We start from the raw sequence: 14033 nt of genomic DNA on the forward strand, positions 1-14033 counted from the left end.
TATTAACTAGGACCTGGAAGATTATCATTCCCCGTTGAAATCTGCAAAGTTTAAGGCTGAATCTCATCACCACAGCCAACTGAAACTGACCCCAGAGGAAAAGGAACATTTGTAACACCATGCCCCTGCGATTTCATCTACAATTTATCTGCCAAGGTCCCTATCAATATTTTTGCATGACTGTTTAAAAAAGAAATCAGACATGAGCTTTCAGTCTGCAGACCCTTTGCTAGGCTTCAAAATCAGTTATACACACTTTGGTGGAAGTAGGAAATGCCTTATTTTAAAAGGCATCATTACAGATCTCCAACAGTACAGGTAGTCCTCGATTTATGACAATTGAACCCAAAATTTCTGTTGCTAAGTGAAACCTTTTTAAGTGAGTGTTGCCCCCATTTTACGACCTTTCTTGGCAGTTATTAAGTGACTCATTGCTGTTGTTATGTTAGTAACATAGTTGTTAAGTGAACCTGGCTTCTCCATTGACTTTGCTCTTCAGAAAGTCACAAAAGGGGATCACATGACAAGCAATATGAATCAATTGCCAAGGATCTGAATTTTGATAATATGATCACAGGGATGCTGCAATGGTTGTAACTGTGAAAAACGGTCCTAAGTCGCTATTTTCAGTGCCATTGTAACTTTGAACGGTCACTAAATGAATTGTTGTAACTCAGCCGTTTATGTGCGGCTGAGGTAGCCAACCAGACCAGAAGCTTTGCCAGCTTTTATAAATGTAACAATAATTTACAATAATTTCTGGAGATGTAAAGTATGGCTAAATAAGCAACCTGTGTGTACAATTACAGTAGGAACATCTGTAATGTAAGTTTTCAAAAAAAACCATTTTTATTATATTTGATTCAGTAATAAACAATCAACAGTCGAAATATTTTTAAAATGAAGCGTTGATTGAGCTGGAATCATAATACTTCAAGGCACCCTTAATTGTAAAAGTACTTTACTGGGCAACTGTTTCATCCAAAAAGTTATAATTTACTAGGTCTTTCACCTCATTCTTAACCTCATTGCTTAATATAGTTAACACAGATTTCTAGTTCATAAAGGAAATGAAATCCCTGTTTAGCACTCATGCATTTTTTTATATAATTCTGGTATCAATTGTTTTGCAAATATGTTTAAAAGTTCCTTAACTTCTACTCCAGTTTTTTAACTTTATAATTTTGTTTTTTCCCGAGAAGCAAAAGCAATAAATACAGCCACATATATCACAGTAATATTTACTAGTAAGTATTCATAGGCAAATATCCAGAATATTCAAATACTGCCCTGCAGGCACATTTCTCTCACGTACAGTAACTTTGTTGGAGAACAGGTAGGGACAGTAACCAATCCAGACACACCCAGAGCTAATTAGTTAATACAAGTGAAGTTTGTTAGGATATAAGAGTATATTACGGGTACATAAAATACAATTGATGTTGTCTGGCTCAGGTATAATGTCCTGTTCCTGTTCTAAGTGAATGTATACATGAATACTCAACTAAAAGCCTAAGCTAACAAAAATAACCTATATGTATCAATAAAAATATAGCTAAGTTCGGGGGAAGACTATAAACTCCAGATTTTGATAGGCTCAATTTCATATCCTACCAGATTCCATCTGAGACATAGCCAGTATTCTAGCTTCTCGATCCTATGATATTTTTTTAAACCCCAATACTGATAACCTCAGATGCCTTTATGGACTTCAGGCATCAGTGAAGGGTAATTATTATGACAATACAATAACACAATACAGGTAGTCCTCAATTCAGAACCACAAGAGCCCAGAAGTTCTGTTGTTAAGCAAGGCAGATAAGGGAGTCTTGCCACATTTTATGACCTTTTTTGCCACAGTTGCTAAGCGAATCACTGTGGTGTTAAGTGAATCATACGGTCATTAAGTGAATCTGGCTTCCCCCCACTTACTTGGCTTGTCAGAAGCCAGTTGGAAAGGTTACAGATGGTGATTGCATGACCCCCCAGGGGACTGCAACCGTCATAAATATATGGCAGTTGCCAAACACCTGAATTTTGATCACGTGACCATGGGGATGCTGCAACAGCCATAAGTGTGAAAACATGTCATAAATCACTTTTTTCAGTGCTGTTTTAACTCCAAACAATCACTAAAAAAACTAGTTTAAGTTGGAGACTATCTGTATTCCCATACTTACAAAAGTAAATGTTATGTCATTGTTCTGTATGGCCTGGCTATATACAGTAGTTATACCTCAGCAGTTAGATCCAATCAATTTGTTAAACTAGATTCGTAAGAGATGCCATTTAATTCAGAAAAACTAGCTTTAAGAAAGCTATATACATAGCTACTTTCAATACATTCAGAATTGTTCTTTCACAGCAAGGCATAATCATGTTCTTACGATAATGTCTAGGAAGGAAGGAAGGAAGGAAGGAAGGAAGGAAGGAAGGAAGGAAGGAAGGAAGGAAGGAAGGAAGGAAGGAAGGAAGAAAGGAAGGAAGGAAAAGAAAGAAAGAAAGAAAGAAAGAAAGAAAGAAAGAAAGAGGAAGGAAGGAAGGAAGGAAGGAAGGAAGGAAGGAAGGAAGGAAGGAAGGAAGGAAGGAAGGAAGGAAGAAAGAAAGAAAGAAAGAAAGAAAGAAAGAAAGAAAGAAAGAAAGAAAGAAAGGGAGAGAGGGAGAGAGGGAGAGAGGGAGGAAGGAAGGAAGGAAGGAAGGAAGGAAGGAAGGAAGGAAGGAAGGAAGGAAAGAGAAAAGTGATGTATTTTTTTTACTTCTATGAATTCAGTGTTATTCTCACAGAAGTTCCTTTATTTATTATAATTAGGCAGATACTTCCAATTCCATTTTGAAAAGGTGCCTCAGAGGGCACAGGTGCGTGAACATAGAATCTGCTGGCATCTCATTCAAGCAGAATTTTCAGGACTTGGTAGCCTGAATGCCAATGGGTGCTGTATTCACGTTTCCATGTGCTCCCAAACTTATTTTCAGAATTGAACCCAAAGCAGTGCACAGCCCCATTATTTTGTCAGCAGAAAACCTGGGCTGGAAATGGAAAGCTTTTGTTTTGATCACTACAATTAGCGAATGCTTCCACGGGTGAAACATACGTCTGACCTCTGTACTCATAAAGGATAATAATGGACTGGCAATGGAGACATCCGTGGTTTTCCCCACCTTTGAGTGAGAGGCTCCATTGTCAGAAATTGTTATCATTCCATTATGTCATGCTGAGTTTACAGACTAATTATGCAAAAATCAGGCAGACGAAGTTTATAATGCAAGTCCAACTCCATTTGAGGTAGAGCTAAACCTGCTCTGCACTTGCATCTGCCTACTGACTTATTCTGTAATTTTCATACTGCTCAGGTTTTTCCTTGAGTATATCTCATCCATGAGAAACAGCAATAGCATCTTTCAATTATTACTATTATTATTATTAACCATATGTTTTATTTTTGAAACATAAACTGCATAATTGGATATTTTATTTATATATGTAATACCGATGGGAGAGAGGCAGGGGAGAGGTTTGTAAAAATAGTCTGCCTGAAGCAGTTTAATTAGTATACAGGTAGTCCTCAACTTACAACCGCAACTGGAACTTGCTAAGTGATGTGGTTGTTAAGTAAGCTTCACCCACTTTTATAACCTTCATTGCAGTGGTTGTTTACCACAGTCATTGTGGAAATCACATGCTTGTTAAACAAATTCGGGCTTTCCCCATTGATTTTTGCTTACCGGAAGCCAGCTGGAAAGGTTGCAAATGGTGATCATGTGATCCTGGGACACTGCAATGTTTGTAAATGCAAACTGCTTGCCAAGTGTCCCAATTTTGATCATGTGACTTATGGAGACACTGCGATGGACATGTGAGGACCAGTGGTTAAGCTGGGCTTTCTCAGCCCTGTTGTAACTTCTAACAGGTGCTGAACGAATGGCTGTACGTTGAAGACCACTGTATAGCTGAGGAAAACTAAATGAAAAAGTTTGATTCTCTTGATTAATTCTCTTGATTATCATTATTTCCTATCCAACTGAAGGAATTTCATCTTCATTCTTACATAGAGCTCATCTACATGGCCTGCATCCCATGACATGATGCCTTTCTTATTGTTTCTAAGCAGAACCTCCTCTCTCCCTTGTAGATAGCCCATTGCTGAGACAGGCTGAGGTCAGCTCATGGTGCTCTGACATGGAAATAGTATTTGCCCTTGGAAAATGGAAGAAACCCCCCATTCAGACAGTAGATGGTACATGAAGGAAGTGGGGCTCAGGAGATGTGGTTGGAAACATCTACTTATTTGTCTGTAATTCAGGTGACTGGTGGGATTGTTCCATTCAATCTGATCCCTGGGCTTTGTGTTGTTTTGGCTGCAAAGAAGAACGGAAGTATGACTTCTGCACTCACTTCCTTTTTTTTTTTTTTTTAAACTAATGTATACAAAGTATACAAAGTGCAAATTTACCAGATTTATTTATTTATTTGACTTCCATAGCCACCCATCTCAGCCAACAGCTCTGGTGGCTCAGAAAACATATCTTAAAATAAAACCTTTAAAACGTCTTTAAAATATTTTAAAACAATGTTAAACAGTAAAAACCATTTAAATACTAAAAAAAAAAACCATTAAAAATGTCTAAGTTGAGTGCGTGCAAGCAAAACATCTGGCCAGTTAACAACATAGCCAGGGGGTGGGGCCCTTGGCGCATGTAGAGCCCCAGGCTCCGAAGCATAGCCAGTCATTAAAGCTTTGCCAAAGGCTAACCTATTCCACAGAGCAGGGGCTGCTGTAGAAAAAGCTCATTTTCTAGTCCCTGCCAGCCGGCATTCTTTGGCTGATGTGATCTGCAACATGTCCATCCTATTTGATCTAATTGGATGGGTAGAGACTCTTGGAAAAAGGCGATCCCTCAGGTATCCTGGTTCCCAAGCCATATAGAGCTTTTGTAGGTAATCACCAGCACCTTAAATTGCATCTGGAAACACACTGGTAACCAGTGTAGCTCATGCAGGAGTGGTGTTACATGTACTGTATATCTGGCACCAGTTACTATCCGCACGGCTGCATTCTGCACTAGTTGAAATTTCCGATTGGACTTCAAGGGCAGCCCCACGTTATAGTACTCTATTCTGGAATTTACAAGGGCATACGTTACTGTGAGCAGTGCCTCCCAGTCCAGGAATGGGCACAACTGGTGCACTATCTGAAGGTGCGCAAAGGCCCTCCTGGCCATGGCTTTTTCAAGCAGGAGCTGGTCCTTCTCCAGGAGGATCCCCAAATTGTGCACTAGGTCTATTTGGGGCAGGGCCACCCCATCTAGAACCAAAGATGGAAGATCCCTGTCTCCAGGCGGGTCCAAATACTCACTGTCTTGCAAGGATTGAGTCGGAGTCCCTAGCAACCCCCAGATACTGGGATAGGACATCCATGGCATCACTCAAGGGGCCTGGGATAGAGATATAGAGCCGAGTGTTGTCCACATATTGATGATATCTCACCCCAAACTGACGGATCACCTCACCCAGTGAGGTGACTGCCACCTGCTTCCCTGCTCATCAATAGGAGGTGTGAGTCCAGGAGTGCAACCCCATCCAAAATTAAAGCTAAACTATTCCAATATTTAGGTAGCCCTCATATCTACATCCATGAGGTCTGAGAAGGATTTAATCAGATCCACTTCCTTCCCATCCAGGCTTAAATAGCCCCCAGGCCCTAAGACAGAATCTCACAAGGTTCATTTGGTAGGACTTGGGTAGCTGCTATAATTGGATATCATCAGCATACTGAGGACAGAGAACCACAGACCTGCAGATGATCTTACCCAGAGGTTTCATATAGATGATAAACAAAAAGGAAACCTGCGTTATCCCACAAAATAGGCCCCCAGGGGCCCAAGTCCCCACAAGCCAATAACAGTAAAAACCGGCTCTTAAAGAAGGAGAAGAACCACCTTAAAATGGTTCCCCCAACTGGTCCAATAGGACACCATGGTTGACGGTATCACTGCCATCATAGGTTCACCATAGGTCATGTCGAAGTGCAACCAAAGCTGTCTCCATACTAAATCCCAGCTGGAAACTGAAATGGATTTAGATAATCCAGGATCCTCTTTAACTACAGTCCACTTTTTCAGCAACTTTCCCTAAAGAAGGAAGACCAGAGGCACCACCTCCTGATAGTACACAATAGTCAGCTTATTCGCCGATATCCACACATCCACAGCAAGTAGAAAGGATTTCTATCTTGCAATATACCATGATTCCTCTTAAAAGAATAAACAGAACTTAATCGTTCTGATGGATCCAAAGTGCACCATAAGAAAGTCACAAGCTAGTCTAGTATAATTTTTTTTTGGGGGGGTGGGGGCAGCTTCAGAACTAAGAAAATAAAAACTCCTGCAAAATTGCGGTTAAAGAAGCAGCGACCTTAACATTGTGATCTGGCCAGTTATCTACTTTTAAGTTTTACATACTCCCTGGGATATATTGGGGCGGGGAATGAAGAACCTTCTTCATCAAGGGAATATTTCCTAAATTATCTTTATTTTACTGTGTTGTTAAACATTCTTTTGGATCAAGATCCATCACTCACAAAATTTTACAGCACGCAGGGTGCAAGTTGTACTGTACGGAATCCCCTTGACTCCACCTGAAATTCTGTTCCTTTGCTCAATCTGAAAACTTTAACGTTAAGTGATCCCCTGCAGCAGAAAAGTAGAAACCTAGAAGCAAAGCTTACCAAATTTCTCTTCCTGAGCAGAGCTTTTATTTCCCTGCTCCGAGAAAAAGCAAGAATAAGCTGCACAGTAGAAAAACAGCAAGCAGAAACTTGAAGGGTGCACATAATAGATGGCTTCTTCCTTTCAAATGTATCCTGTAGCAATCCAAGGCTTGACACTTAGTAATATTTTGTTTCTTCCCCATTTGTAGCTAGAGGCAACTGACATGCTGCGGCAAACGTTGGCATCTTTGCTTCCCCTATCCTCGAGGAATGTATTCAAGTTAGATCTTGATAGCCTGAAACATGTTTTAACAATTGCCACAGTACAGAGCGTACAACCCTTGCCTGGTGGGCTGGCATGAAACCAATGTTCCAGACCAAACCTCTGCTATATATATATGACTTGTTTGCCTTAAAGCAAGACTTGCATCTTGCAAACTTTCCCCACCTAAAATTCTTTGCCCTGACTTCTGCCATGTTTTAATGGACCTGGCAGCTCACACAGCTCTGTTTGCCTCACAAAAATCTGGGAAGCGTGATCTCCATTTCTGAATAGCTTCTCTTCCTCTACTTGGGGATTGCTACCGGTTCTCATCGGAAGCTCAACCTAAAGAGCCAAAGAGCTTCTCGGCAGGGCCAAAAAGGCTCTGAGTTAATCTCTCATCTACTCAACACAATTGCAATCTATCCGCAGTCTCTTGAGCTGGGATTTTTATTATTTGTTTACTGCTGTAATGTTCCCACCTTTTTCAATAGCTTTCCTGTAGTCTCCGGCTAAGTCTACTGCACAATAGACCAGGTGTGCTTGCTGCTAATCAGTTTATTATAAGCGTCTTTTTTTCCCCCCTCTGTGCACCTCGATTTTTCTTTTTATTGCTACACAATACTTTCACGGCTGGTATTTATTCTTTTTATACGCTTTTCCTGACTGCTGGCTCAAGACATTTCACAAGAACTGGTGAAAAGCTTTCCTTGATAAACAAGACATATTTCATTCCATATTCATGAGGCTATGTGCATTTTTACTATGTGCGTAAAACCTATTCAAGCTTGCTGCATACAGACTTCATCCTCAAGTGAAAGGAATAATCAGTAATAGTATTTTTGTTCTGCATTCAATCCATCTAAGCTTAGCTTTTTCTACTATAATTGTAAACACTTATACTTTTAGGGGTGGAAGGAAATCCAACCTGATTCATTTGAAAGCCTTTCCATAATATTTTCCTGGTAAGGTTTTTACAAGGGTTTTTACGCCGGATCTTGCTTCCACTCTCCCCATCTGGGCTTGGGACTTCAAGCAAGTACAGGAGCATATAAAACCAAACATATTCCTGGAAGCAAAAATCACAAAATTTCACCTTACCTATTCTGGACATGTCATGTGATCAAGCTCACTGGAAAAAGCAATTATGCTTGTAATGGTCAGTGGTAAAAAGGAAGCAAATAGCCAAAAATCACTATGGCTAGATACCATCAAAAGCAACACCATAAAACAATTGAAAGCTGTACAAGATTGGAGAGAAAGGAAGAGACAGAGAAGGAGAGACAGAGAGAGAGAAAGGGAGAGAGAGGGAGGGAGAGGGAGAGGGGAGGGAGGGAGGGAGGGAGGGAGGGAGAGAGAGAGAGAGAGAAAGGGAGAGAGAGGGAGGGAGAGGGAGGGAGGGATGGAGGGAGGGAGAGAGAGAGAGACAGAGAGAGAAAAAGGGAGAGAGAGGGAGGGAGGGAGAGGGAGGGAGGGAGGGAGGGAGGGAGAGAGAGAGAGAGAGAGAGAGAGAGAGAGAAGAGCAACAAAAATGGTTAGGGGACTGGAGGATAAAACATACGAAAAACACTTGCAGGAACTGGGCATGTCTACTTTAATGAAAAGAAGGAGTGACATGATAGCAGTGTTCACATATCTAAAGGGTTGCCACAAAGAAGAGAGGGTCAACCTATTTTCCAAAGCACCAGGACAAGAAGCAATGGATGGAAACTAATCAAGGAGAGAAACAACCTAAAACTAAGGAGAAATTTCCTGTCAGTGAGCACAATTAATCAGTGGCTTGCCTTCAGACATGGTGGGTGCTCCCTCACAAGAGATGTTTAAGAAGAAATTAGACAGCCATTTGTCTGAAATAGTATAAGGTTTCCTGCTTGAACAGGGGATTGGATTAGAAGACTTCCCAGGTCTTTTCCAATTCTGTTATTCTGACATAAGTTTTCATTTCTTGTTTGAAATTATGAAAATTATGTTAATTGTAATTACGTTATAATTAATGAATTACTCGTTATGTTCTGTTGAGGGCCTGTCTGTTTCTTTCCTGAGCTTCAGAATAAATAATCAGACCTGAAAGAAGAGATTGGACAACCATTTGTCTGAATCGACATAGGCTCTCCTTGCTTGAATAGAGGGGTTGGACTGGAAGACTCCCTCTCCACTCTGTTATTCTGTTACAATCATCCACCACCCTACAGCTATGCCCTCTCCCTATTAACAATAATTATTACAAGTATGGCTATGAGGATAGTATTTCTTATTTGTTTTACTTCTACACACATCCCCAATTATCAATTGTGATCATAAATGTTATATTAATATCCATCTTTTCAAAATAAATGCCTATTTTTATGGCTTTGAAGAAATATGAAAATTTTAGAAAGGCAGGGAAATAATTTTTAAAAGGCTGACGTTTGGAACGAATGTTCTCTTTTGCTAAAGTGAACATCATCTTTTTGCCTAGAGATCAGTAAAGGGAGAGGCCTGGCTCCAGAATTTCTTGACCCCAACTATTGCATTTATTTAAAACTTTTATATATTATTAAACTTCTCAGTGACTCCTGGGCTTTGCAGTATTAAAGTTAAAATATCAATAAAAAGAAAAAGATAAAATTAATCAAAGAGATAAGACTATCATTGTTCCTAATATTTATAAGCCAAGTAACAGTTCTCTCAAACGAAATACTCTGGAGAACAGCTGTATCTTAACTTCCTTTTTAAAAATCCACACAGAGGATGCTAGTTAAATCTCTTGTGTAGTCTTTTTCCTATGACCAAATATCTCCTTACTGGTCTCCTCTCTCCTAAACTTCATACCTAGGGGAAATTCTTAATATTCTTAGATGAGATGTGCAGTCAGAACTGGTTTGTTCTATTTAAAGAAGACTGTCCTGGAGATATCTGGAGTCAAGCCAAAAAGTACTTTATAGTTCAAAACCAACAATCTGAATTGTATTCAGAATCCTACTGGAAGCTAATTGAGCATCCACAATATCAGAGTTAAGTGGCTATAGAGGACAAATCATTTCACACTAACTGTAACTTCAAAATAGCCTCCAAAGGCAGAACATATGTAGAGTACATAACAGTAGTCTATCCTAGAGTTCATGAGGGCACAAGTTACTATTGTACAAGAGGAACTACCAACTAGTGTACAAACCAGAGCTTGATTGGACTAATTCAGACAAGTCGTGGAGATCAATCTTTATTGAAACTGATAGAATGATCTTTTCCACGTAGAAGAAAAGTGAAATGAATCCTGCAAACGTCAGAAGGAAGAGAAATTAATGCAAGCTCTCTTCACTCTCCCTGCTGACAGGGGGAGGAATTGAACCCTTCTTAACACTGTGTCTCCTTCTCCTACTTTTCACAAGCAATCCAGAAAGCTACCATGATTGATGGTATTAAGAGTAACTATGAGTTCTAAGAGGATCAGGAAGAACATACTCTTCCCGCCCCAAAAAATCAGGGTCACAATAAAACTCGACAAACATACTATGATTCATATCTTTTGGTGCAGCTTACCTAATTTCTCTCAATCGCCCTTAAACATCCAAAAACATTTTCTGTATGTTGACTGTTCTACACACATTTACTTAGAAGCAATTTCACTTATTTGTAAGGAAACCCCAAAATTTTATTTGCTGTTCAATACCAGGATTATTGGAACTGAAACTATAAGACAAGGAAATTCCTGGAGAGGTACAATGTGGTCTTATTTGATTAAAACTGTATGCTTTCTGAAGATACACATGGTCTTTTTGTATTTTGTTATGATGTTGCAGCACGGCTACTAATATGAACCAATACTATATTGAAATAGGATAATTATCTTTAGAGTATACCATTCCTAAGAGGAGCCCAAGTTGTGCCAACAAATTATATACAAATATTAAATTGACTTTCTAGATATTATCAGTTCTAGAAATTTTATCCTAATTTAACTTATTTTATATATTTTAAAAAAATATCAAGATGTAATCCAAAAATCTCACTGATTTCTGAGGAATCATACATAAGAGTATTGTATGAAAAATGAACAATGAAAAAACCTTCCATAAAAATGCACTTTTAACTTTTTTGGAAGTAAATATGTTTTGTCTTTTCCTATTCCATCTCAATCAAGTATTTAAGATGGGACAGAACTGCACCCATACAAAAATAACAAAAAATGACTGAATTGAATGCTACCAATAACCTGCTGCTCCAATTCAACAGGAAGACAGATAAATCCATTACAGAAGACCCAAGGCAACAGGTTATACGTGTTTTGCAATACCAAAACCTGTTTAATGAAGTTGAACTTCAAATACTACTATAAAACTTTATCCCTAGATAAAAAACACACCTGATGCATGTTAGCAATTTGTTATTTTATTATGTTCTACCAGTGACTTACTTATTACAAACACATTTAGTGCGAATTTCTATTCTGCCTTTATAAAATCAGTAACTTTGCTACAATCATCCTTTCAATTCTTCAGAGGTGCTATGTAAGATTTTATTTAACATTTATAATTTTGGAGATATAGCTAAAGGAATAGATAAAAACAACAACGACCAGGGAGACAAAATAACTAACTAGTTCAGGAAGGAATTTCTGTTGGCTTCAGCAATAAAAATAGCCCCCAGCAATTTTCTGAAAGCAATTATCTAATCTAAACATACACATAAAAGTGAAAATTAAAAAAGACAGGATAACACATTTATTCAAGAAACACTTTCTAATGTACCAAACACATGGGAACCCAACTTAAACCATTCATAGACTAAACTTAAATGCCAAGTCTTGCAGTTCCTCCGCAGTGTAGCCCTTACAAGGAGAAAGGAAAAGTCATGTAGAGATCAACAAATGTTAACTTGTTTCACCTTTTCTGCTCCTTCCACTCATTATAAATAAAGAGTTGGCTTGCTCCTTCCCCTACAAAACACTCGACAAGCTACCAGTATTTTAAAAGTTTCTCACATCTGGGAACATGATCTCTGTTATCCTGTCATCTGATGACAAGGAAACAGCCACTGTGATCCCAGCCTCCAGGAATGTCTTCAGTTCCCCCTGAGTCTTTTAACTCAGAGCCATGTTTATCTCTATTAAAAACCACAGGAAAGATTTTTAGAGGTCACTTGATCCTGACAGCCCAATTTTCTCAACTAGTGAGCACCCTTTGAGCTGCCTCTCTGGCTTCTGAACTATCATCAGACATTGCTCAAAAAATTCTCAAATGTATCCTTAAAGACCGTGAGTCGTACTTTAAAAATGCATAAATAAAATTGGAAGCTGAGTTTCTTAAATAAACTACCATGAAACCTTGATTTAATTCACTCCTGTTTAGCAGATTTTGGATGCAACTGACTAAAGCTCTATATAAATAGGCCACATCCTGCAAAAAAAAAATATATATATATATTTTTCTTTGCATCTCAAGAAGTATAAACAAGGCATTTAAATGTAGATAAATTTTACCTTAATTCTACAATATGCCTTACACTATGGCTTCATGACACAAATCAAATATAGTAAATACAGTAAATCAAAGCTGTAACGTACTTTCAAATTTAACGGATATTTAGGTTTAATAGATTTCCTCCACCCCAAATGGTCTGTTAAAATGCGGTTTCATTATAATACGTCCGATATCTTGATATTATACATTTTTAAATGTTTTTGCTGAGTCTTTGACCCATGTTTGGACAATAATATCAAGGCCCAGGAAGGCAAATTTCAAATAATGTAACCTGTAAATATGACATCAGAGTCTTGATGTCAACACATGCGCAAACACTTGAGTTACAAGTGTATGAACCTGCACATCAGCTCTCCACTTGCACGGCCCAGTTCCCCTCTTTCCCCCCCCCAGCTGGACTGCCAAGAAGATTACCTCTTTGATTCCAAAATACCATTGTCTAATTCAGGGATCCCCAACCCCCAGGCCGCAGCCCACTACTGGGCCATGGCCTAATTGGAACTGGTCAGCGCAAGCAGCAGGCTGGCAGCAAGTGCATGCATGCAGCTCAACATGAATGCCAGGCAGGCTGGTGTGTGTGCACAGCTCAACTTGCGCAAGTTGAGTTGCAAGTACATACATGTGCACGCCAGCCTGCTGCTCCCGCATGCACATCAGCCCTCTGCTCGCACGGCCCAATTCCCCTCTCCCCTCCAGCTGGGCCGCCAAGCCACAAAAGTTGGGGACCGCTGGTCTAATTGCTACAATGTACGATGCATGCTTTACCAAACAGACCTCAGGTTTAATGATAAATCTTTCCAACTTTCTAATTCCTCAGAATAATTATTTCCACATACATTCTTAACAAAAGTGCAAATACCTGTATTTATGAATGATGGCATTAAATAATCTCCCATCTCGCCAACAGGTAGTGAAGTTTTCACAACGAACTCCAGCATAACCTTCTGTTATCTGTTGCGTCCAAAGAAGCAATCGCTCTTTAGCAGACATATCCTCTGACTCTCCAGTAACATGGATATCAGAAATCTGTATGAAAATAGGATAAATCAGTCATGTGGATACAGTATAAAATGACTAATAGCAATACAATCAGCCATACCTCATGTTTTCCCCACTCTACTAATATTAGAGTGGAGAAAATAACATTACTATTGAAGAGCTGAAATAACTCCAAGTTATTTGGGACAAAATCTCCAAATGGCACAGATACCTTTGCAAGATTTCCTGGAGAAAGCAATTATGCCTGGAAGAGTTAATGTTAAAAGGAAAGCAAACCACCAAAGCACATGGTGTCTGGACACCTTCAAAGCTGACCCAAGCCACAGCATAGAACAACTCAAAGAAGTAATGCAAGATCAGAAGGCATGGAGACACCTGGCCCACAGAATCACCAAGAATCAAACCCGATTGAATGGATAATATCATCATCTTCACCTTAGCAAGAAGCCTTGTAATGTAACAGAACTGAATCAAGAGCCTCCACTCTACTCTATAGGCATACTCTTCATTTAGTGACCAAGTTCTGTTCCAGGAACCAAGCCATTAAGGGAAATTGTTGTTAAGAAAACACAGCAGAGATCAAGATACAGATGCTGCGAAAAACAC

The 14033-nt window shown here is 39.2% G+C and overlaps 1 protein-coding gene across 1 annotated transcript in view; it reads right to left on the bottom strand.

Annotated features, from left to right (window-relative positions):
* LOC107295498 (dystonin) overlaps positions 1–14033 on the bottom strand; it is a gene marked incomplete at its 3' end in the record, with an annotated part of 132679 nt that overhangs the window by 15842 nt on the left and 102804 nt on the right. The window contains 1 exon segment of the mRNA XM_015824813.1: positions 13288–13454. Within this exon segment, the coding sequence (XP_015680299.1) occupies positions 13288–13454 (167 nt within the window).

This window comes from Protobothrops mucrosquamatus, unplaced genomic scaffold (genome assembly GCF_001527695.2).
Source record: "Protobothrops mucrosquamatus isolate PMUCROS unplaced genomic scaffold, P.Mucros_1.0 scaffold2367, whole genome shotgun sequence".
NCBI lineage: Eukaryota > Metazoa > Chordata > Lepidosauria > Squamata > Viperidae > Protobothrops > Protobothrops mucrosquamatus.